At 39.6% G+C, this 26,832-nt stretch overlaps 1 protein-coding gene across 1 annotated transcript in view; it reads right to left on the reverse strand.

The window, feature by feature from the left end:
* The window catches only part of epha6 (eph receptor A6), a 166,368-nt gene extending 139,899 nt beyond the window's left edge, over nt 1-26,469 (reverse strand). Inside the window, exons 1-2 of the mRNA XM_044217017.1 lie at nt 25,634-26,469; nt 15,852-15,916 (exon numbers count right to left, since the gene is read on the reverse strand). Of these exons, the coding sequence (XP_044072952.1) occupies nt 15,852-15,916; nt 25,634-25,730 (162 nt within the window). The 5' untranslated portion in view covers nt 25,731-26,469. The remainder of the gene's footprint in view (nt 1-15,851; nt 15,917-25,633) is intronic.
* Between the last annotated feature and the right edge of the window lie 363 nt (nt 26,470-26,832).

A 26,832-nucleotide genomic window follows, 5' to 3' on the forward strand; every position in this document is an offset into this window, starting at 1 on the left:
ATATCTTCAGATCAGCACTCCAAACTGTTGGGTCAAAAGCAGGGGCCTAACTGGTATCAACTTTAGCCAAACACTGGAGTCAATCATGAAGACAACTCTGGCATTTCAAACTGTAGAAAAGGTCACCACTATCTCGTTCTCTCTTATCTCCTACACTCAGTCCCAATTCAGTTAATTCAGATCTTCTTTATTGGTCTGACACATAAGATACCTGTATTGCTGAAACAATATACATTACAGGTATATTATGCTGCCATCAAGTATTGTTGAAGACTCAGTTTACAGTAAAGGTTGTGTTGCTTATTACATGTATGCTCTTTTTGTTCTGTTCTTTTTTCAGTCTTTGCTAAATCTTTACACATTTTGCAATAAATGAGTACACTCAATGTGCACTTTTTCCAATTCAGTTAGTAAATGCAGCACCTCTACATACTTTTTTAAATTATTTTTTAAATAAAACAACACATCACAAGCCAAAGCTAAGCCGTGTTGCAGCACCCATTTGATGACTATTCCCAACTAAAAACTCTTGAATGAATATCTCAGAGTGCACCTGAATGCGTATAAGAAGACAAGCAATGATTAAACAGAAATAATAAAATGACTCTTGTCTGGAGGAACATAATAAATATCACTTCAATTTTAATGTTTCATTTAGTTAATTATACTGTCCTCCCTCTGCAGACATACAGGATGAAGTACACACAAACACACCCACGACACATTGCCTCTCGCCTGTTTTCACAGTCTGCTGCTCTCTGTTAAGAAGAGGCTGTCAGAGAGACAGAGAGAGGGGGGCGAGAGAGAGAGAGGTAGTGAAAATGAAGAAACGGGAGAAAGATATCAAGAGGATGGGAAAGGGGACGATGAACAGCAACAGACTCACAAGACAGTAAGACAGAGTGGACAAGAGGTAAAGAGAGAGAGGTGAATGCTGACCTGTATGTGAGGATGATGTGTATATGTGTGTGTTGCCACATTTATATGTTGCTTAAGGGCCAAATATTCTCTCATAAGAATGGAAAAGATGAGGAAAATACTCAGCTTCAGGATAAAGATTGAAGGTTAAGGTGAGAATTGGGATTACTGTAGGCTTAGGTTGGTGGGACGTACCTTAAGCACACTGATTGCTGCAAAACAGCCTGATACCTGACATTGAATTTAAGGCTAAATATAAAACTTAAAATAGTGAGAAAAACTAAACAAAGCCATTCAATTTCCAAAGAAAAGTCCAAAATACAAAATTTATATTCTAAGAAGAGTAATACGTCCTCTGATATTTTGATGATAATAATGGCATCCATTTGTCTTGCCTTTCTGACAGAGAGATAAACAGATAGATAGACTTAAAGAGATGCATCGTATACATTTTCCTGACAAGTGACCTTTTGCTGTTGTGGAAATATGACTGTCCTCTTCAGAAAAACTAGAGCATTTGGTTGCTTCTGCAAACAGCTTAAAACAACCTACAATTTGCATTTAGCAGCAAAACATATAGTAGACATACCACACATACCACAACAGAAATTCTTGGGGAGGAGGTTGTAGTGGATGGATGGGTGTAAAAAGTGTTTCAAAACTAAATACGGTGTCTAAGCAAGATAAGGGCTCAAACCAGTGTCAGATTAAGGTGCAGTTTGGTGTGACCTAATCTGCCGTTCAGAAGAGGGGCACTCACTACTTTAGGCATTACCATAAAAGACCATGGGTGCAGTTGTGTGTGATGTGTCACTATTTCAAGTTCAGGTTTATTGACCAAACAATCAGTTATTGTGTTAGTTATCTTAGCCAATGACTAAACATCCATTATTTATGCCATCTTATCCTGTACAAGGTTGTGGGGGGTTGTATCCCAGCAGACATTGGGCTGGAGGCCAGCCTATCGCAGCACTGACACATATACCATTCATACTCACACCCACAGCCAATTGACAGTGTCCAATTTACCTAACCTGCATGGATTTTATTTTTTTAACGGCGGGAGGAAACCAGAAACCAGCTGTGCAACAGATTCAATCCCAGGACCTTGCTGAAAGGTGACAGTGCTAACCACTGCACCATGCCCCCCAGGGCCAAATATTTGTGTCAAATAGTTAAACAGAAAAGGGAATGGAATGGAAGGGAACATGGTGCTTTTACTGTGCTGAAACTGTTAAATAAAAGGGATCAAGAAAGTGATGTAATTGGCTGAGTTACAAGAAAAAAACTGATCCTACTGGAAAGGAAGCTGGAGATGACTGTGGCCAAGAGAGAGAGAGTCACTGAATACTTTTAATGAAAGAAACAGGGTGCTTATAGAATAGAGCTTGGAGCTTAAATGGACCACCAATGGAATTACTCCAGACTGGGTCATGGATTTATTGCAGGATTTATTGTTGTATTAGACTACATTGGTTTTCTCAAGAACATACACAATACATTTCAGTAAGACACTTTAAACTAAACACTGAAATGTCGAATTATAAAACAGCAGATATTTTGACATCTAAATGAAGGTGCATATAAAGGTTAGCCCAAATATCCATTAGGAATCTTTCACATTGCAGACCTACTTCCAGGATCCACAACATTATAGGTTTGCCTTCTGGGTTTTAAGTTAACATGTTTCTGTCTGTCACTCATGTCCGCCTGTCTGTCTGGTAACAGTAGGAGACATCTTCCCTTAGCAAAGCCATCTGACTCCAGTCTGTAACGCTTAAACAAGCCTGACTGGAAATGAGTGCAGACAAAACGGGATTGCCTGGCCTGCTCGATCAATTAGGACAGAGAGAGCAGCAAAGAGAGACATCGAAAGTGTGTGGTGAGGCACAGCTTTCAGCATCCTCAGAATTTGTATTAAATGTTAAGTGCATTTTAGAGCTCTTGCCAGACAGAACATTCATCTCCAATGAAACCATATCCCTCTAACAGGAATTGTCTTCTGACCCTGAATGCCCCCACCCACCTTCCCATGTAGGATCCAAGATCTAGATTGAAGTTAGACTTGAAAGCTGAAGAAAACAAGATGTTTCTCTCTCCCATCCTTCTGTCTCTGCTTGTAAAAGAGACAAAGAGGATAAAGTGTGGAGCTTCAGGGGATGAATCTTAGCCAAGTGACCCTGTCTCTCCTCTATCACAGCTCTAACTCCATTTCATTGAAGAAGGAGAAGAATTTAAATGAGAAACGCTCACAGACAGGGAATAGTAGCATTTGATTATTTGCATAAATGTTTTGCACTTCAAAAAAGCAATACTACTGAAATATTATAAAATACTATGGTACAGCATGTAGTCAAGCAAATGTAATCATGTCAGTACGTTTGAATGTACAAAGTTGTATGTTGAATTTTGAAAACCCACATTTAGTGCACTAATACCACCAGTCACACCTCGCAGATTCCAACTTGTCCAAGAACTCCACATTAGGGGATCATTCAAAGCTGACAGCTTTGGTGACTTCATCTAATAATTTATCACACGGGCCAAATAACAGATCACTTTGCCAGTGATCTGTCTTTGCTTCACTTTCTCCCCAGATATGTAGTTTATAAGTGGATTTTGGAAGTCTTGGAGACAAATGATATTAGATGCGGGGACTTTGCCATTGTTGAGGGTTTAGTAAATTGATACCAAGGGTGAAAGGGAGAAGCGGGGAGGGAGGAACAGAGGAGGTTTTGTCCTGCAGTGCTGTGATCAATCTTCTACCCCAGCGTTTTGTTACAACATGCAGCAGAACTCCTATCCATCCACACCCACCACTGGTTTGAATTGGGATTGAGGGGGTTTGGGAAACGAGTGGTGACTTATATTCAGATAGAATGAGAGGAAATGGAAGGTTTTCTGTATGCCCTGCCAGACGTTTTACATAGAAACCAAACTCTACTCAGCTACCAAGAGAAATATCTAATCTAATATACAGTAATTTCTATATGAAACCCTGCAAACTGGCACATTTATCTCTGTCTCTGTCTGTTCACCGGACTGGGGTAGACACAAACTATTAATGCCAAAATTATTTGAACCCATTGGAAACCATTTGACTTTTTGAATATGTATGGGAACCATTTCAATTTTCAGCATGACAGGATACATGACCTTCACCAGCTGCAACAGTGTACTGGTGCAGCAGCAGCAGCGGCTGTAAAGGGTGTAATCCATGTGTAACAGAGATGGATGGTAGTCATCTTTATTGTATGAACTCCTGCTGAGATGCAAAAATGTGTCACGAAAGAGGGGACTGATTACCAGGAGAGATGGTGAGTGATAGCGGAGTGCAGTGCAGGGGGAGGTGGCCCACACTTGGGCAGATTATGAGGTTATTATCTCTAAGAGTGAAAATGTATACTTTTGTTGCTATCTATGTATGTGATTAGAGGTGGTTAGTGATAAATATAGGGTAACCCAGAGCTTCTCCTGCATCAGAAAAGGGCTTTTCAGGGCCAGCAAACACAACTGTATAAACAGTTGACTTCTGATTGATCCCAACTAGTGTTCAGTGACTTGATCATATAGTGTTATCTGTAAAATAGTTTACATGTGATTTGAAAAATATTCAATTAAATTCATCAAACATGTCTATTTTATGTATTCAATTCATTTGACAGCTTTTAATAACCTCATGATTTTCAGCAATTGAATATTAAGAGGTTTTTGTGAAACCTGTCAACAGTGAAGAAGAATTAAGGTGCAAAGTACAACCTAGCATTAAAATATGCCCCAGACAGTTCCGTTGTCCCCCCCCTTATAGACTCACAGACTTATAGACGTGAGTTTGCAAGGGTTCAGGGCTGTCCCACTGTGAAATCAGCAAGTGCTTGATTCTGGTTGGCTGTTTCAGAAATGTATGCACCCTTTCCTTAAGTCCACAATTCAACAGACTTTGTCCAAGGGCATAACACACAATGCATAGCGCTGTGAGGTTAAAATAGTGATGAAGGGGTGCCCTAGTGGCCTAGGGGTCAAGGCGACGACCATAAATTGCAACATCCCTGGTTTGTGTCCAGTCAGGGACCTTTGTTACATATCATTCCCCATCCCTCTCTCCCTCATTTCCCCATCATCTCTTTATCATTAGATAGCAGACAGTGTCCCATTCCTCATACACTGATTGGAGCCCTCACACGCAGGTGACATCAATTGAAGTCTGTGATGATTCAGTGCTTAGGGCTGGATCATTTTCCGCAAGTCCCTCTGAAAATTAAGAGTGTGTGCAAACATAAACCTGACTTTCACCAAGATGGTAAGAGTACCATACTGCAATAAAACATAGTAAATAGGAAAATCATGCTAGAAATCTAAACCACTTTTACAACATTAACTTGTCTCTTTTTCATTACATTGTTAATTTTACGTATATAGCTTTTTTATATTTGAGTAGCTTTGGCATTCTCTAGTATTGCTTGCCTCTTACACAGCTAAAATTAAGCAAAATATTAAAATTGTTGATTTATACAAAAGGAAGCATTTCAATGAAGTGATAGGTGTTTACAAATGACTGAAAACAGTGCTTTCTTATAGTTCTACTGATAATGCATTTTCTTGTCACTTCATTGACTCCATTGATCAGATGGAGTATAAAATTTCAACTTTGCATTGATTAATCTCTGTTTGGAACATTTTATTTTCCATTTGACAGTGTCAGGTTAGACTTTCTTCAGTGGCTCTTCCAGCATGTCCATGTCCAAACGATACAACAGATGAAGATGCATTTTGTTTTATTTTGACATCAAAATACAATAAAACCATGTGTACTATAGACTGGGAAACATTTCCTGGAGTTACATCTCAGTGTGTGTGTGTGTGCATCTTCCCTTGCTTTTCTATCTGACCACAGAGAGTGTGACAAATGGATGTGTCAGAGCTTGATGGAGCACTGCGATTGCTCTGCTAGGCACAAAGCTATTACAAGACTATATAGACAGCCCCAAAGAAAAATCCTGTTTCAATCAACCACACATAATCTGGGAGACAAAGAAAGATGTTCAACTGTTGATAGAAAGAGTCTGGCTCTCGTCCTAAAGGCGTTTTCTACTATAGACTTTAAATCTGGTAGTATCTTAGAAAGTTGAATTCAGATTTGTGTACAATTTTCTGTCAGTCTAGCAGAAAAACACCTGAAAATGTTATCTAGGATACGGACAAGTAATACTTTCTAGAGCTTCTCCAGTGACAATGAATAGGAGGCTGATCTCTTAGACATATTTGTGGTTCACAACTCACTAATGCAAAAGATATTTTTTAATGTACCTACTGGATTTTAAGGATTAATATTATAAAACAAAGCTGGCAATCCACTTTGCTTATGTTATCTTTAGAAATAATTAATTATTTAAAAGAAAATCACATCATTCAGTGCTTTCCCCATAATTGTATTGCCACTGTTTTGTATTAAAACAATTACATAACACCACACAAGCCTAATACAGTCCTACAAACTTCAAACTAATAAAATTCTCATAGGTGGCTCTGAAATGTATGTAAGGCAAGTTCCAGTGCAGATTTCTGGCATTTCTAACATTACTGATTACTAAGTCTTCCCACACCACACTAAAATGATTTTTCCGCTCAGACATCTCAGATATTTTATAAAGGCAGCACGTCATTTAGAAGGATTATGTACATGGATCTTGTCAGGGCTTAAAGGCATTAAAATATTTTGAAACAAAAGACTGATTTTAAATAGCTTTAATACAAGATAAAAATAACAGAAGAGAAAGCCTCTGCAACAGCACCACGATCAACCACAGAATTGTGTGTGACTAGCATCATGGCCACAATGTAGCATCTACAAGCATTAACAAATGTGCTGCTGGCACTGCAGTAAACTCATTGCAATAAAAAAGTGCAGAGTTGAGGTTCAGTTTTGGAATACAGTAGACACGCGTCAGTGTCACTGTAATATATTTTTCTGATGCAAGTCAAGTGAAACAGACAGGAGTAAACAGCCTACCAGAGATAAAGCACCGTGACCTTGGGCAGGTTTCCTCTAACTGGGCCACCTTACTGTTCTTTTGGAGTGCATGAGTACAGTAGTGTGTGTGAGTGTGTGCACATGTGTGCCTGTGTGTGTGCATGTACAGAGAGATAGAGAGACAGAAAGGAACTGGTGATGTGTGAGAAAAAAACTCTCTCTGTGCACCTGAATGTGTAGAGTTAGAAAGAGATAGAAATATCAATGTGCAAACATCAGTTTGTATGTTGTGTGTATGTATTACCAGGCTAGTGTCCTTAGTCAATTCCCAGAGGAGCAGAGCCCAACTCTTCCTACATGACTGACTGCAGTACCAGAACCAGAAAAAATCTCTTGGTTTTACTCTACAGTGGATTTTTACCAAACCAGATTCCAAGTTCTCCATAGCACAATAAGGAACCATTGAGGAGTGCATAGTTGATCAAATAATGTATTTATTTAGAGTCCTCTACTACTTAATAAAAAGAAAATAACACTGACAGTGTTGACTTCTTTATTATGATCCCTCAGTGTCATTTTCTTCAGCAGTCATTTTCCCATGTTTCCATATAGCAATATTAAAGCACCAGTTCATCATGGACAACAGAAAAACCTTTAAGAGACTATTCTTTACATACACTTTGCAAGATACAAGATATAAGCCTACAGAGCCATTTCCTTGTGCCTGAATGTAAATGACTGACTATGACTGTCTGTCTTAACGGCTGCCCTACTGTCTGAATATATAACTTCTGATTATCTGCCTGTCTGTGCTAATGCATGATTGACTGTTTGAATACCGGTATAACTGTGTAACTGCTTGTCTAACTACCTATAAAAAATGAATGGTTTCCCGGCTTTAACCTCTCGCTGTCACGCAGTCTGTCTCCCTCCCTTTCTCTATCTTTCGCTCTGTCTGTCTCCTTTTGGCTATGCATTTAGAGTGGGAGTTTTCTGCCAGCATTATGTCGGCTCATCTTAAACCAAATACACACACCTAGTTTTTTCCCTTCCAGTGCATTGACGTCAATATGCAGCAAAGGTAAGAAGTGAGGGTGGAGGAGGAGGACGGGAGGGGAGAAGGGTGGACAAAAGAGTGGAGGGTGGAGGAAATCAGGACATGGGGGGGCAACAGAAGGAGAAGAAAAGGTAGACAGACAAAGATAATTGAAGAGAGAGAGAAGGAGGGATTTCTGTTAAAATTACACACTGAGTAATGTTTTATTTATCTTTCTGTGGGGCTAAACAGCCTCAACACTGGACGTATAATAATTTACAGTAAAAAAGTTAATAAGATCTGATCATCCAGTAATTCATTTGGTGCTGTTACTGGCGTGGTGCAATATTGCCAAAGCAGTTATCAACTAACGATTTTTGATTCATGCATTCGTATCACATCAAGATGATTTATAAAGCATCTATAATAGAGATTGAATTATTTCATTTGCAAACATGCACTGTACAATATTACATACTGTCGGGTGGGGGTTTGATAGCATTTTATCAAATCTGAATCCAGTACTGTATCCACTGATCCTTTCAAATCCCTTATTGAATCCAAATACAGTAGGTTTAGCTTTCAACATGTTTATGTAAGTTAAAACTCAAAAACTGAATTTAGATCTGTAATCTGCTATCACCTTTTGTTGGCTGAGAAGGCAGAAACACTACGGCTTTGAGTGGCAGCTTGATTCATATTCACAACCTGTAGCTTCAACCTGAAAATGAGATGAGCAGCATTAGATATGAAATGTTGATTTTAAGTGTGACACATTGAAACAGGTGTAGCCTACTTACTTTGCACATTTCATTTTCATGAGCTATTTGCTCCAAATACTGGAAGCCCAGATTCAGATCCATTAGGTGGATACACTTAAAATATTGCTGTAGTGTGTACGAAATCTCAACTGGGAAATTCCAAATTGTGATCAACTGCCATGATCAGCTGATCACTTCACTAGAGAAGACCACAGACTATAGAGTGCTGCTTCTCTCTCTAACAAACGGTCTTGGGTTAACACCAAATTCTAGAGAGCACACTGACTACTTTAACCACGTTGCACTTTGGCCTTTGGGTTACTTACTGCAATAATGTCAATTAGATAAAGCTGATATAATCTGCCACTGGCTACATTTGTCATTTCAATTAAACATCATTTAAATCTAACATCTGATACTTCCAAAAGTAGGTCTGCAAATGTTTTCAAATATTATTAATATATGTGATGTTGTACTGTACCATCGTTGGTGTTTTTATCAATATATTGTTTGTCTCCAAACCTTACCTAGAGGATGCTTGTATTTGAAACAAAACGTTCTATAAAGAGCTTTTCACTCTTCAAAAGACACACAAGTCTGTCTGTCTAAACTCTACCTATCTTACAGCAAACACATATTCTATTTTCTCTCCTCTGTTGCCACTACTTCCCATATTCATGTATTCAGCTCATGCATTCAGCAAGGTGCTAATAACCTCCTCACTCTTCCCTCCCTCTATTTTCTCCTCTTCTTTCCATTTGCATCTATCCAGTACCTCAATCCCTCCTGCTTTCCCTCTCTTTCTCTAACTCAGCTTCACTGTATTCCTCACACGGTAAGGGTTGGCCTAAAAAGCTGTCAGAATATGTTCTGCTGTCAGTGAGATGTCGAGTGGGAGCGCATTAGATATCGGCCTCGGTGTGTCCCTGACAAGAAACAAGCCAATTAAGGAATCCCCCGGCACTGCTTAAGCCCGGTTATGGCAGAGGTCCCTGAGACGAACACTGGTGTGCTAAATCATCATACCGTTTTTATATTAGAGCCTCCGTGGGGAGAAGTGGAGTGATTCTGGATTATTCCCTTTTTTTTCTTTCTCGCAGCACTGCCGGTCATCACTCAGCAGCACGCCTTAGAGAAGTTTATCTGAGCTATGAAGGACACTGACATACAGATTTTCCTCTCTCTCCTCCTCTCTGTTGTTCAGTCTCACTCTCAAGGCTAATAGTATTAGGGATGGAGGAAGTGCTTTGAGATAAGCCTTAGGTCGCGTAGTTGCAATCAATTACTGTGGTTAAATATTGCAATAAAAAGATTAAGGATTAGTATTGGGGGGAAGTAAAGAGGCTTGAGAGGGCGTGCAAATGCCTTAGTGAGTGTGTAAGCACTTGAATGTGTTTGGTGTGTTAGTCATCTTATTCATTTTCGCTCTCACAAGTTGTATTCCAATCACTCCCTGACATGACCTCCTATATTCCTCTGTCTCTCTTTCTGTTTTCTTATTTCTTTCTCTCTTTCTAGTCCCCTGCCCCCAACTCAAAGCCTGAATCTGACGGCAATCCTCTGAAAATTTTCCCCAAAACTGACAGACCGATCAGTTCAGAGGACTTTACGTCGAGTAGCGGCTGCCTGAGCTTACTCTTGTTGTGTTGGGAGCATGATAAAGAAAACTAGGTGTTATTGTGGTGCATCATCACACAATAACACAGTGGGAGGCTGCATGATGGATGTCAAAGCTACAGTTGTAAATTCATAAATCTGGCACCTAAAACTGTATGGATAAGAGCAGGGTCTGATACTAACACTTTTAAATTGAGGAAAACAATCAGAACCTTTAACTCTGAGCATCAAAGGATAAGGCTGGCGTTGCTCTTTATTTTTCTTATTGTCAATAAATTTCATGAAAAGACTAAAACAATGCCAAACAAAGTCTGTCTTTCAATACTTTGCAACTTCCTCAGCCTGTCAGTCCCAAGTCCATTTGTTTCTACTGCTACGGTGCCCTCCTTAAACAGTGAGGAGTAAATGATGTATTTACTCCTCACTCCAAGGAGTGCGGAGTGCTCACTGGTGACAGTGATGAAAACGGTACAGTTAAAAAAAAATCTCCCTTAAATATAATCTTCACCCCCTCGCCTCTTCACAAACACACATACATGCACACACACACTCTGAGACGAATGTCGTGCTCTGAGCTGAACACTTGTGAGGAACCGTGGTGGCACAGCCTAATATTTGACTGAGCAGTGTTCCAGGCAGCAGTAAACCAATGTGCCGGCGTTGTGTTCCCCGCTTACATAACGCTGTGTTTATACGCCCCCGGTAGATCTGACTTATTGGCTGCTTGGGATCTCTGACAATTGATAAAAATAGGATTATTCCCTCCCCTTATGATGGACAACCATCATTCTTTGTTGTCCAACCTGCCTGTGCTCAGTTGCCATTATAATGTCAATGAATGAAAACAAAAGGCAACATTAGGCATTCTTAATCCCTTAAAGCTGTTTCATGTAATTTAATAAATAAGCTGCTCCTCTTCCTGCTCTGCTCTGGGAAATGACTCATGCATATTTCAGCAGTGTGTCTGGCCATTCTGAGCGGAGCTTATCGTGGCTGCATGCAGACGCCAAATCAACCCTCTTTTCCTTCTCCTCTTTCTGTCTCTCTCTCATTCACCCCTCCGACGCCTTGTTCTATATCACTATTCAGCATTTCAGAACATGTAGAGAAAGACTGAGAATAGAGACACACATCTTTGCCTCATGAAAACAACCTCTCAACATCTTTTCCACTGAAGCATCTGCCTGTCGTTGGCATTCTCAAACACACAATTATTAACTTCTACTAGAGGAAAAAGTTTGCCGAATCAAAGTCCTTGAAAGACATGGTATAGATCAACTGCTGTTCAGTATGCACAAATCTAATGAGTAAAGACCTTTGAGGGTGAATGTGTTTTCTAACTCTGAGGATATTCCCACATTCAGCCAAGTCATTAACAAACATAACAGTCCTCCGTGCATGGTTACCCCTTGCGGGCCAATTGAAATAGGTCTATTTACTTTCCAAGCAGAGCAGGTATAAAATAATCAAAGGACACCTTGCACTGAAGGTTGGGCATGACCAAGACGTATGATCGTGTTTACAGTTTGTAAACATCTGTTTACAGCTTCCCTGTGTGCTGGAGATGCCTAGGATGTGGACCTACAGGGAAATGTATTCTAGTGATGGGGGAAACAAAGCACAAGTGATTGAAACATCTAAGTCTTTCCCTGTAATTTTCACTTTAATTAAAACTATTCCCAGGCAACTCTGATAATCACACATAAGTGTGCCCATAGCAGGGTTCACAGTCCAGCATTGCTAATCAACTCTTACACTACCCAGACCGACAGCTAAATCTTTCTTATAAATGTACCATAACCATGAGCACAAGAAGGCAAAGAGAAGCATAGATGTAGCATTAGTCTATATGTGTCGAGTCAAATTACAAATTTGCTTCTCTAGGAAGTGTTGTAAAGAAGAGAAGGAGTACTGTAAACTTTTATGTTTTAACCTGCTCTCAGGAAATATTATATTGTGCTTCAAACTTGGCTGTTGTAGGAAAACAATTATATCTCACAGGTTTGAGTTACTGCTGCAGAATTTAAGTTGGGTATTTCATACAAATAAAAATTGGATACCAGGTTTTCTTTTTTATATATATGTCTGCCTGTATTTGATAGCGCAGCCGAAGATAGACAGGAAAGGGAGAGAGAGAGAAGGGATGACATGCAGCAAAGGTCCAGGCTCAGGACCTGAGCCTCTGTGGTAAGGACTCAGCCTTAGTACATGGGGCGCGCACGCTACCAGGTGAGCTGCTGGAGGCGCCCCTGGATACCAGGTTTTTGGATATGTGTGCAGGACTGAGGTTTTCAAACTGTGAGGGGGGGTAAGAGAGTTTAAGGAGGCCGTGAAATGGCTAAAACAGTCATACCTCGGAGCTGCATTAAGGTACTTTAAAACCCTTAGCAACCAATTTTTGCAATTTTTATGTCATGGTTTCCTTTTTTCTTGATTTTAGCACTGAAGACTACTTTCCATTCTTTTAACAATATATTTTACATTTTGGTTATTTGCTACTACCCATAATATTTGACAGTGTGTCAGCTGCTATAGGGCTACAGTGTCTTGCTCAAGGAGACTTCAAATTTGTTGTTGTTGGGATAATTATGCAGAATGCCACAGTGTCCTGCGTTGTAATGCTGGCAGACCACCACTGTGTACTTGTAGTTAACCTTCCTCTTCCACAAAACCACTCACCTTCCTCTCTTTACAAGAGTTGTTTACTGGCTTTTGATAAAAACTCATCCATAAATATACACCTCAATTTCCACTTCACCTTCAATTTCATATCATACAACCAGCTATTCCTGGCAAACTCATCATCAGGTAATCGCGTTGGAGCAGTTACTGCATATGAAATTATTTTAAGATGTGCATTGGGCAGCACTGACTGACAGCAGTTTATATCCGGAACTATAACCAGTGTGCGACTCTGATAGGCAGCTACATGGTGTACTGCTGTATCGGCCTGATACCAGGCTGTGTCTAATATTGTGGGGATTGACTTCCTCTTGCTGGCTCCCAGGTAGTGAGGGGGATTTAGACTATTTTACCTCCCCAGATCTTCACACCTTCCCTCAGGCCCTCTCACCTCGATGCCTTAAATATTAATGGTAAATCGGAGGATAGTGGATGAGTGAGGAGGGGAGAGGGCTGACAGCTTAATCATGGAAGCAGCAGCCTCCCTCTCTCCTCTTCCTTAATGCTGTGGGCGGCTGTCACCACGACCTACATGATGTAATCACCTCCATAACCCTGATATGGGCCACCTAGGGCCTTGCGGGGAGAGATAGAGAGACAGAGAAGAAGGGGGGGGGGCCTTAGGGATCTTCCAGCAGAGGATCATTTAAAGTCAAAACCCACAGAGAGTAAGTGTGAAGTCGTAAGGGTAGTGGAGGAAGGAGAAGACACTGCATAGCTCTAAAAAAAAAAAAAAAAGGTGTGACCCCACTACTTTACTGCCACAGCTCTTAAAAACTTAAACACAACCTCAACATTGAGTAAAAGCTATTACAAGAACCTTTAGTGTTGCTACTTTTCCCGCTTGCAGTCACCTACCAACAATCAGGGTTTTTCTGATTCCTATCAATTCTAGATCACAGCTTATTTATTTTGTCTTGTTTTTTAGAGATTTGCACTTCACTCTCATGATAACATTTTGATGATCACATTACCGTGAGATATCATAGTTGGCGTTCTTGAGGGTAATTATTTAGCTAGATCAGTGATGATGTCACACCTCAAGATCAACCCCTTCTTGAAAGTTTGGTTGGTTGGTTGGTTTAGCTAATATGCTATCTGTGTAATTGCTCTGTGTTGCCGGCAACTATTCTGCTAGATTAAAGTATTTAACACTTTGAGCCCTCAGCTTTTACAGTTACAGGTTTATATATGTTCAGAGTTTTGGCACTACAGAACCCATCATCTTTTGGGTAAACAGGAAGTGTGGTATTGCCATAGAGTCAATGATTATGGGCTACACCTCAGCTCTGTTTTATTAACCTAAAGTTAGATGGTATTTTATAATAGAAATAATACATTTGAGAGAATCTGCACCATGGAATGTCAAAAAGCATGACCTACTAGCAATTAAAGTTGTTAGCATGGCTGTACAGACAGCAATCAACTAGATCACTTTAATACTGAAAAACAAAATTTAAATACATGTTTTCTCCTCTACAGACATTAGAGACTTCTGCTTGGATTGTATGGATTAATTACTTATTTATTAATCTCTATTATGTAAAAAATAAATACTGTCATGAGAGATCACAACTAATAAGGTATGACACAGATCGAAATTACGACCTCAAGCAGTTAGCTCATTAAGCAAAGAACTACTTGACATTTTGAAAGACGGTACATAAAAGAATGTTAAAGCCCCAGGCATTTTCTTGACAATAAACCACGGATGGGTAACCCTTATATCCTGGGAGAATGGGGAATTAAACATGGCCACAGAAGGACTGAACACAGTCCACGTGGCATGGACACAGTGGGATAGCCTCTGCCTCTATGCAGTAATTAGTCTCCATCTTGAATTGGGCTGTGCCGTATAGTTACGGGTACAGGTATGTACAGGTACGGAAACAAAATTGGGACAATTGAGGTGAACAAAGAGGTGGAAGTCGGCCAATTCTGAGTTTGTTGCTCACTGTATATAACAAGAAGACATTTTCAATCACTCCTTCAGGTATTCTGACAGTGCAGAGAGTGAAGGGTTTTGATGCAACATGAAGGTTGTGATCTGAGGATGTTACAGTTCGTTGTCAGCACATCTATATTTCATGACGCCAATACCTTCAGTTTGGCACCCGCTGCTGTTTCCAAAGTTTCGATTTTCAGCCGGACAAGATATTTCTGAAGAGCTGGAGGCACTTACTGCCAGAACAAAATGGGAATACCCCTTTTGGGTAGTTGACTGACAAAAATACAGAATAGGGTAGAGTACATGCAGTCATTGTTTCTCTGGTAACTGAGAGGCAACTGGAGGTGAAATGGAGTCTTGAACAAGTTTATGCAGTATGAATGTTTTTTCAACTTGGCTTTTCCATGGTCTCCTGAAAATGAAGTACTGGAGCGATGGACAATGGAGAATTGACATGTGTTTTGGAATTGGATTTCATTATGGCCAATTAAGATGGCGGTTTTGTCATCTGAACAATTTATGATTAATATGCAGAAAATATAGTCAAAATATTGATATTAAATGTTGCAGTTAGCTTTGTAAGCATTAGCTGGACTGATGGCCACTCTATATTCTTTCCTTTGGCAGACATTTAAGAAGTCAGTAAATTATTTCTGTGGCACAGAAAGTGACACAAACAGGACAGGAATTGAAGAAGACAGAACAGATAAGGGAAGCTTCCTTCCTTGGCTCAAGTTACAGTATTTCCCATATGGACAGAGGGGACTGAACAAAAACAAGGATGTGAATATAAAACAGATCATTGCTACTTGTTCTGACCTCTTAAAATCAATCTAAGTGATCTCATTGATGCAGCAATGGCCACGCTGGACAGTAAGACCGAAGGCAAAAAATCGGGAGCAGAGTTGCCCTCCTTACCCCATTTATAGGATATGTCTTCCATCCAAGCTCTCCAAGCACAGACGTCGTATCCAGCAGCACAACTGAAATGGGAAAAAGAGGAGAGGGAAAAATACAACCATTAGCAATCTGTCAACACACAAAAAGTCCTATTTTCACACTGGAAATTGAAATATCAGTCATAAACGTGTTCATTTAGACATTTTTTATATTAACAGAAATGAGTTTCTCGGATGAATATTTATGAGTGTGGCGGCGTATACAGTGGGAGCATTTTTGCCACTTGTGACACAATTTGGGGACTGATGGATTGCAGTCAGATTGCTGTCAACAGTCCATTCCCTCCCCTGCCATCCCTTTCTCTCATCCACAGCTTTACGTCAATCTCACTCACAACAATATGGTTTTCTTTCTGCCTATGACTGAGACTGTTTATGAGATATAATCAGGGATAGATCTTTCCTCAACCCTTCCTATGCCATGACAATATGTGTTTCATTATGCTAAATATTAATCAATATCCTGGTATGGGTTTTATGTATGTAAATTAGAACTTTGGTTTTGTATTTTCCCTGTGTAATATACAGTGATATTAATCTTGGTACAGCATACTAATATCATCATCAGTTGACTGTAACCTTCCAGGTTGTGTTAAAAAACAAAGCAATCTTACCCTGGAAAATATTGCCATACTTGACAATATTTTGTCTTGTTCTCAAGGACAGTAGATTTAATAATTCAGGAGGAATGTCGCTCCCAGCGACAAGTGATTTACAGTGAAAAGGCGCAGATATGGCTTCCTGAATTTACTTTCAGTGTGATGCCATCATAACACCACTAAATTTTAAAAAAAGTTTTTACATACACTTGTGACAACATTAGGGAATAGACAGTAGACACAGATCCTGTTGCATTTTCCAAATCCATAAATATTGAGCCCCTCCAGTCACCTTGTCAAATGTGCCAAATGCACAATATGTGTGACAATACAGTTATGTCCTAATTATGTGTGGATGCACTGCATCATGGAGTAGGTACAAGAAGACATTTGGCATTCAGGGAGAGAGTGATAGCTGGCAGAAAATCAACAACACTAGACCCAAGAGGCTTGTTTAAAGCCAATCATTTCTCTCACATGCTATGAGTCATCATTGTTGAACCTCATCATCAGTCGCCAAAAATGTCATCTTTAAACTTGTCCTTGAGCAGCCACTGACTTAAATATTAAGCTGTGAATCGCACAAGCTTAATACTGACACTGATTTCTGACAAATCATGGTGTATCCTTCAACTTGGATAATGACTGAGTTTTAAGTGTCAGTCAGTCATGAATATCCACTTAAAGCTGTAAGTGGTCCTTGGGGGGGTCATTATGCCAACACAAATCTCTATCAGTGACAATATTTCCTGAATGAAACTCCATTAACATAATTGCTTTTGGATAGCTAGTTATTACAACTGAATGTACATCAAAGGAGGTAGTAGTTTCAATGCTGTTATATTATCATCTGCGAATTACAATATCAAGGCAAAAGAAGAGTGATATGTATATCTGTGAATGTACACTGACATGATCAAGGCAAGCAGAAAGAAAGAAGGGACATTTTTGAATCTGTCTGTTATGAGCCAGTAAACCTCTGATGGAGCCTGGTTGACAGGGATTGTCCAAGCATCTGCTTACTGAGATTTTCATTGCGCATGCATGTATGTGTCTGTCGTACACAATTAAATGCGGTGTGGTTGTACAGCAGACAATGGATTCAAAAACTATGAAAAAGGATGATAAAGGAAAATTCTTTCTTATTGTGTTACTTTGTGTGTCTGTATGGTTGATGTGCTCTGTAACTAATATAATATCCTCTAACATAATAACTGCTGGATGATGTACAAATTATCCTTTAAAACTAGTCAAAATGTAATACAACCTCTTCATATATGAACTGACAGACAATGAAACATCTTTAGACTGAACAAGAACTGCTATATATCTCTAATGCATTGCATAAGCAATTATAAAGAATTATAATGGACTATTGATCTCTAAAGCCTATAAGAATATATATGCTTTTTGATGATCATAATGTAAAATATCATACAGCTGACAATGAATTGCTTCTACCATAATTCCAATAAAAAGGGTGTTTCTAACAGTTCCACTAGTCCAACAGTAAATGAGCAATTGTTGAAATTCTTTCTAATTTTTAAATCCATAAAAAAAATATCAGCAATACCTTAAAGCAGCATTAATTTACTTTTTGGCCACAGGAGGGCAGCAGAACAAGCTGTAAACACAACATTGACCTTTTAAATTGATATGGTTAACTTGTTAGCAAACAGTGGCCTATTAACACATCCAGCAAATATGGAGCAACATTAGCATTTGTTTGGAGTTGTGTTTCTAGCCAGTCACTTACTATAAGTCTTCACTTTCCTTGTAGCTCTGTTTTTGATCTCCACCAACACCTGAGGGAAAAATCTGGGTCTTTAGCTGCTAAATGCGCCACTATGTTACTTACTAGCTCTGTCTGTCTGCCGTTTGGTGCTGAGCAGGAAATGTAAAGTGGGTTTAACAGATCTTTTTTAATGAAAACAGCTGCCTGCTGCTGCTGGAAACAGGTTGATGAGAGAGGTGAGAGTGAACCAAAACAGTAAATTACGGGCCCGAAAACCAATGAGCTGAAAGACACTAAAATGCTCTGAGGGTACCTGCAGAGTTGGGTGATAATTATCTGTGAGTTCATCACTATAAGTTACCCCTTTCACTTTACACTTAGTCATTTGATCCATTGTTAGTTGAAAATAATTAGCTTTACTATTTTAATTTATCTGTTTTATTTAGGTCATATATGTGTCTGTGAATATACGAATCATTCTAATGGTTGTGTGTAAATATACTGTGTGTTTGTATATACTGTATATATAGTTTGACTAAATTTAAGTGTTAAATCCTTATTTTGCTACTTAAACATGCATTTTGTATGCACTTTTGGCCTCACCAACCCAAAATCCATTAGCATATGCAAGGAGAGGTAAAAGCAATGAGCTGCTGAGGTCATGTTAATGGAGTGGGAACTCCTATTGTGACAGAGAATGTATTCTAAAACATAATGGCTATGTGTGCTTCCTGACACCTGGAGTATAATTGAGGTTTTTAAGGAGAGAAATGTGTTTTCCCTAAGATTTCATGGTAGCATTATAGAAATGTCATCTGTAAAAATCCATATACTGTACATGACTGACAGCTGGGGATTGGTAAAATCAGATTCCATGGGCAAAAAGGGAGGCGAGAGAAAAAGAGACATACTGTGCAGCAAGAGTAAAATAGAAGATGTATGTTCACATACAGTATTTGACAGTTTAGTAGTCGTATCTACAACTTGTCCGATACGCATTAAGATCAATACCACAATTTTTAATTAAGGTTTCTGATGAATGATGTAGTTATTTTATGATATTTAGTGGCTGTAAATTTGACAATTTTCAGGCTGCATTATCCCAAGAATTGTATTACTTTTAGGGTCGACCTCTGAAGCAACATTTAGACAATCATGATGGGACAAAAATACACTGAATGCAACAGAGGGAATGAATGATTCAATTACCTGTGAACGCCAAAATTGCTGTGAACTTTGTACATTAAGTAGGACCGACATAAAAACATTTTACTCCTCTTATTTTGTGTTGAGAAAGTTTGAGTTTCAGTAGGTGGTGCTCTTATTTTTGTCGGACCACCGTGGTATCATGTCTCATAGTACCTACCCAGTTCTTCTTCTGTTTATTCCAGACAAAATGAAAACATTAAGTACATCAAATCATGAACACACAGATGATATTTCATACTAAAGACTTCACCAGAAACTGAGCTTTTTAGAACAGCAAATGCAAAGCATTTAATGAATCATGTTATGTTATATCAATCTGAGATAAATTGGAGAAAATGGACATTGATTTATATGAGAATGTAGCAGATTGTTCTATTGATTGACCATCCTGTCCACACAGCAAGGAAAGGCTTCCTGCTGCTCTTTTCATACTTTTCTTCCAATCCTGTCCTCTCTGCTCTGTTAGCTTAGTTAAATGTTTCCTCCATGTTGGCTGGGTTTGGGTCAGTTCCAGTGTCTCAGTGTGACTTTTTCTGCCCACCAGTGTCGAGTCTGTGCCTTGTCAGTGCCAGTTCCAGGCTGAAGAACTAGCAGGTAATCCCTGTGGTGTTAATGGACACCATTAGTGGGCACGTAAGCAGCACAGTCTCTGGAAGAAGGCCTAATTAAAGAGAGTTCACAAAATGTAGTTAAAAGGTTTCCAGATCACGACAGTACTTAGAACATATTTGCATGGTGTGCAGTTTTACTTGAGTGTGAATGTCTACTGAGCCACGAACCAGCCAGTGTACACTAAAACTGCCTGCGTGTACATATCCACCCCCCCCATAGAGTTATCTTTCAGTGAGGCACCCACAGACCCTGCCTGGAGCTGAGGGTCCTTTGGGACTTCCACTGGTTAGATATAAATAGAACATGAGCTGGCCAGCTCATAAATATATGGAGCTCCAGTAGAATGATGACATCTCCTGTCTGGCCTACAGCCCTCGCAGGCCACACAAACACCTCAAAATAACTACAGCCCCAAAGGCAGTCTCATTTAGTGTTACTTCGTGTAAATTAGAATTGGGAGCAAAAAGGACATTTCTTCAAGTTCTTTTTTGTTTGGTTAGGGTAATGGGTCTACATTGGACTGTCCTGAATCAAAGAATTGTCTAAATTGTTTAAATATAAAAAGTGGCATGAATTAAGAACCAAATGTGGCTCTTAAAACACTCATCATTGTGGCTGATTTGGTACATTATATTTATTTTTAGAGGGCCATAAAGTTTCAGTGTGGAGATATTAGCAACACACTGGTTTCTGTTGTGGTGAAAGATTGTTTTTTATTTTTCTAAGACTGTTGTGGTTCAAAAAGGAAAGCAAGCCTTACTTCCAAACAAAACCTTTCTATTTCCCTACATACCCATTCTGGTAAACAACAAGTCTTGTTAAAAGACAAACAACAGCATTTGATGAACAGAGACTTGTGAAAATTGATTTAGTTGAGTATTTCAGTGAGGATTCCACATTGTTATTTAGTGGTGTAAACAAAGTGCTGGGCTCTCAACAGATAAGGGGATGATATGCTGTGAAATGGAAGCAAAAGCAAACTGACAGGATTTTCAAAGCGTCTCCACACTTCACCACAAGATCAAACATTCATACAACATAATAAATGGAGGCAAAGCAAATCTTCGAATGTGGTTGATTAGTTCTGATATGGGCTGTAAGTGTTTTTAAATGAGCCAACAAGATGTGATTTAGCCATTAAACACTGGTTCAAGTATTGTTGCCACAATGTTGAGTATAAGCATGTTGCAGTTCTGGCCACACCTCAATCAGTAATGTAATAGCAGGTGTTTTCAATTAGCTTTCAAAGGCAAACCACCTGCAGTCACATCACTGATTAGGGTACAGCTAGAAGTGCCCACAGAGTGTTCTATGAGATAAGCTTTAAATGACCCTTTATGATATACTCATTATTCAAGATTTACATAAAACAACATACAAATCTTTTTTTTGTACAGATCTTATTCACTAAAACTCTTACTTGCAGATACTTCACAATATTCCCATAACATTACCATTTCTCAAAGCATGCCATGTATAGTGTATAGTGATTTCCTACTATGCACGATGCTATTGTTTTCACAAGTACAGTCAATACACAACAATGAGCAACTCCCTGATTTCTTTGTCTTTTTGCTCCTTGAAAGTTCCATTTTTATCATGTGGTATTTTTCCAAACTGTAAATGGTGTCACTGGTGTTGCATTCAAGGCCCTGCACACCTACACTCCAAGTGTTTTCACTTATTTGGGCTAATTAGACTGCTGCGTAGGTTGAAGCTGGGTGGAGCAATGCTGGCAATTACGTGGGGTCACCAAACTCCGTGAACCAATAAGGATAATAAGGGGTAAAGTCTCTGCAGGCAGAACAAAGCAACAAAGAACATTGGGGACATGTCAGTCAAGTTCAGCACATCCACACAGTCCTCAGAAGAGGCCTAATTAGGCAAAACAAGTGAAATCACCTGTGTGGGTGTACCCCGATTGTGTAGGGCCCTTAACTCAAACAAGTTTCAGGTGTCTGAAAATTGATTCTCATAACATACTGGGATGCCTTGATAGTATATCAACCTATATGTTCTGCATAATCGTCACCAATAATATACTGCATGTGTAAGTAAGTATATACAACAAAGATATACAACACTAGCAGCATGGTCCATTTAACACCAAAGCTAATTCATATAAATGACATTTCAAAATTAAAAAGCATTCACTGAGGCGTATTGGCACGACCATTCATGAGTTTGTCAGGAGCTATTTTCCTCAAGTGCAATGAAGTGGACCTTGTTCACCAGGTAGCGATAAAGCTCACATTCAGTACAACTCAACAAGCATTGTCTTAATATGGGAATAACTCTGAGGAAGCTGAGCCCTGACAAAATGAACTGTCTCCGGCCTGGAGTCATCTCAAGCTCTCTAGGTAGAGGACCTTCGTGGAAAGACCTTTTATTTCATGTAGCAGCATGTGCTCCACTTAGCAGTAATAAAGCAGAAAATGAGATAACCTTCAGATTGAAAAAAACATTTTACAGACCTAACATAGCTTACCAGTGTGTGCATCACTATGTGTACATATATGAAGAAAAATCTGAAGAAAATGCATCTCCACTGTTGAAAATAATACTGAATTATTTGTTTTTGAAGTTTCTGAACCAGAAGAAAACCAAACGTATGCATACTGAACCTGATTGTGAATATACACGTTTCTTGCCCCTGTGTGTTAAGAATTCACATCCACACATGGTCACACAAACACACACTGTGGCTTGCGAGTCAAAGGTGCAGCGTTAACATTTTTGTGGCTCTGATTGATTGATTTTCCTTGAAAGCACACTGCTGGTGAATATCTCCTTCATCTACAGCAGTGATGGTGATCTCTGTGCTCTGCGGGTGGTACCAGTGAGAGCAAAAGCTTTAATCAGCCATCTACACAAATCAATGCAAAGAGCTGCCTTATTTTGATGATTATTTCATAGCAAGATCCTTTTGAGTCTTGCAATTTGTAACTGTAAGCCACCCGACCAACTGTTTTTTTTTTTTTTTTTTTTTTTTTTACATGTGTTGCCAACTGGCTTCAAACTTTCAAAAATCCAGCAGTGTCTCAGCAAGATGCATTTGACCAACAAAAATAACATGTGGCGCTTTCATTTGACTCATCCATTTTCCAAGGATGGCTTTCTTGATTTTTCATGCCTGAATCTCTCTGTCAGGAAAAAACTGATCTGAACAAAAAATCTGAACAATGTCAGAAGTCTAGAACAAAGACATGCTTTCTCGACTTACTGGGTATGAGCAATCTTCTGCTCAGGAAAATTCTACAAGGGCTCAAGAAATCAGGTTAGTAAATGAGATTTATGAATGTTCATTATAATAGATATAGCTGCTGCCGACTTCACAAGGGAGGAAAATGGAAAAAATATTAATAAAAGTTAAGATTATGGGAAGGGATCTATTGATGGGGAAAACGGGCTCGTTCAAACTTGGCAGTGAGTGAGTAGAGCTTAGTTAATAACTGTCTGCAATCCCAAATGGGTTGATGTGAGGGATTGTCTGATATGTTGCTGTGAGAGGAGGCACACAGGCGAGAAGCAAAAGGTGATTGGTTTTTATTGTTCTCCTAACAGCTGACATCTCGCCCAATTTTGTTTGTGCAATCCCCAATCTTTGGAGTTCTGTTTGTCTGTGTTCAGAAGTATAAAACTACACTAAAACGCCACTGTGTAATGGTGTTGGTTTTGTCCCAGATGCTACATACATACAGTGTGGACTGTGACAGAGCAGCAAAAAACAATGTGTTTACTATTTTTCCTTTTCATGGTCATGGGGTGGCTGGATCTCAGCCTGAATTGGGTGGAAAGGTTGAGACAGACACTTGCATTCATGCATCTGTGCAATTTATTGTCTCCTCAGTAACCATGCAAATCCAACATTGAATTGTCGCTAACAATCAAGCCTGTGAGGCCACTGTGCCACTGTATGCAGCAGGAGTCTGAAATTAATTTGGCAAATACAAAAGCAATACATTGAGAAACTAGCATTATGTGGCAAGGTGAGAAACATTCATGCCTCAGCACCTAACGAGACACTTTTCTTTGTCATCTGAGTTATTATCAGTTTTTCAATTCTCAGCTGCACCGCTCTGTGGTAGACAACGACTGCAATTGTGCCACTGAGGTCCAAGACCAGTCAATATGAGAGACTAAAGTACAATAGAAAGCAGACATCAGTTCAATCATTCAATCTGTGGCAGAGAAAAACACAGAGTGAGGCTGTTATGTAGCAGCTGTCTAGGAGAACAGGGAGTAGCATCGCTCTTATTGAACTGAGAGAACAATAAAATATAACCTGGGGGGCAGATCCCGCCGTGTCCCGCACAATCAATAAGACTATTTTAAACCTCACTGATGCCGCAGCTGTGTGTGTGCGCGCACATGGAGCCACAGTGGAACACACACAAAAGCGTGCAACCATACCCACAGACATGCACGCTCACGGATCATATAAAAAGACAGGCGGACTGCAAGCTTAATGCAAAAGAAGCGCACATGCAGGAGTGTTGCCCTGTGTATACAATGACACACACACTATGTTTAACACTGTGCCCACACCACATACAGACACAGAAGCAGACAGATGACTGATGTGTGGTCATGTGCATTACATTAAATGCACACATAAGTAGAGTTACACGGGCACATGCACACACTCTCACTGAATAAATTCATTTTCGGCAGCTCAGAACCTTTTACTGTATATGTCTAAAATGCACTGCAACACCCACAGCACAAAACAGACATGCAAGTCTGCACTCACACTCTCAGACACACACACACACACACACACACACACACACACACACACACACACACACACACACACACACATTCTCACTCTGTCACCCACTTAATGATTCAATCTGTGGCTGCTCTACTATCTTCTGTGTCTGTCTGTGTGTGTGTGTGTGTGTGTGTGTGTGTAATGTAGAATGTGTAATTAAATCTGCCTCAGGGTTGTCACTTGATTTCCTGCTGATTTCCATAAAAAACTGTATTTTATTTTATTCTCTGATTCAGTGTTTGGAGAACAACTGAGCTGAGACAATCCACTGAACTCCACTAGGAAAATAATAAACTTTAAATCTGAATCTGGATTCTGTCATAGTGCATTTCTGTGCAAACAGAATGCTTAATTCAAGGGTGTTAAGAGCAGTATAAGTAAATGTACATGCATTTATAAACAGGAATATGCAGCTATTATATATATTTTTTTAAATTAGGTTTTCTCCATATCCTCCGCCACCTTTGACAAAGGCAAAAAAAGTGATGTCTAACATTTCGGACCTCTCCATTTTTGCGTACAACATGCATGCATGTCAGTAGCGAATGGCCTTTGTCAGTGATTATTGTTATTATTAGTGATTATTTGCTCTAACTGCCGGAATGTTATCAGTTTATTGGTTTAACTACTTACATTTGTGGGATGTGTTGCTTTATTGGCTCAACAGTGCGGTATGTATCCTAAACAGTGTCCATAGTGAAAATGTTTGAAATGAGGGAATAAGTGGAAAAGCATTGCAAGAGTAAATAAATTGCCAGCTTATAGGTTAAACAAATTCACGTATTTTAGGACCCGATCATTAAACTTACCTTGGTTGCAATGACTGACGCGAGTGAGGACAATTCCAAGAAAGAGTGAAACGAGGAACAATCTGTTTCCAAAACTCATGTCTGCTGCAACATCCATCACCCGGCTTTATCTGAGGTACTTCTAGCCGAGAGGTAACGTGGTCTGAGATAAGCGCGGCTGGATCCTCCACAAGCACTGATCCACCGGTCCTGGTCCTTACATTTGGTCCCGGTTGGAGAGAACTGCTGGGTGACGGAACAAAAGGAGATCCATCCCTTTCCTGGAGGCGGCGGAGATGGCGCGGAACGGAAAGATTTTGGATAAAGTCGCAAAAATATCTAAAGTGAAATCAAAATTTCAGACAAGGTGAGAAACACCTAGCTACTAACAACTTTGAAGATTTCCCACGGACTTCAGTCGCCGGTATTGCATTGTTTCAAAGATACACTAAAACGTCCTTTTCAATATAGTGCGTCTCCGTAGCGCACAGAGTCGTGACAGACTTTAGAAATCCTGTTGTTGGCACGGCAATGCGCGTCGGACTACGGCGCGATGGGGACAGTGAACAGATATACAAGGATGCAGCGGTGGAGCAGCTGAAGCGGCGGCTACAGTGGGAGACTGTGCGCATCTGTACAGGATGCTCGGCACTAGAGGGGGTTAGCTGACAAGGCAATAGCGTGTGTGTATGTGTGTTTGCGTGTTATCTCATTGGTTCAAGTGCAGGGCTTCCCAAATCATTTTTCCCAAAGGACCTCAAAATGGTAAAATAGACCTCTGTCCCTGCACGATATGATTTTGACCCGATGAACCCCATCTGAGAAAGCATTCTGTTAGTAGGACTACCTGTTATTATGTTATGTAAAATGTTACCAGGGTTGTAAAAGATGAAGCTTATGTTAAGTTTCTTGTTCATGGTTTGGTGAATTAAATAACTGTACATTTAAACTGTACTTCCTTTGAAATAAATGAACAATGAAGCAATTGATGTATTCACTCTTGTTTTACTATTTAATTTTGACCCCTACATATAGTCTTATCTTTCATATTTCCGTCATACTTTGTGGTCTATAACGATACTTTCAGCCTTTCTTAACAGCAGTTAAAGGGGGAATATGCCATACAATACCAATACACCTTAGTTTTAATCAGAGCAGCAGACAGGCAGACTGTGGTGATAATGTCATCTAGAGACAAATTCTGGGGCTGCCCCATAGAA

Source organism: Siniperca chuatsi, linkage group LG12 (assembly GCF_020085105.1).
Source record: "Siniperca chuatsi isolate FFG_IHB_CAS linkage group LG12, ASM2008510v1, whole genome shotgun sequence".
Taxonomy (NCBI): Eukaryota; Metazoa; Chordata; class Actinopteri; order Centrarchiformes; family Sinipercidae; genus Siniperca; species Siniperca chuatsi.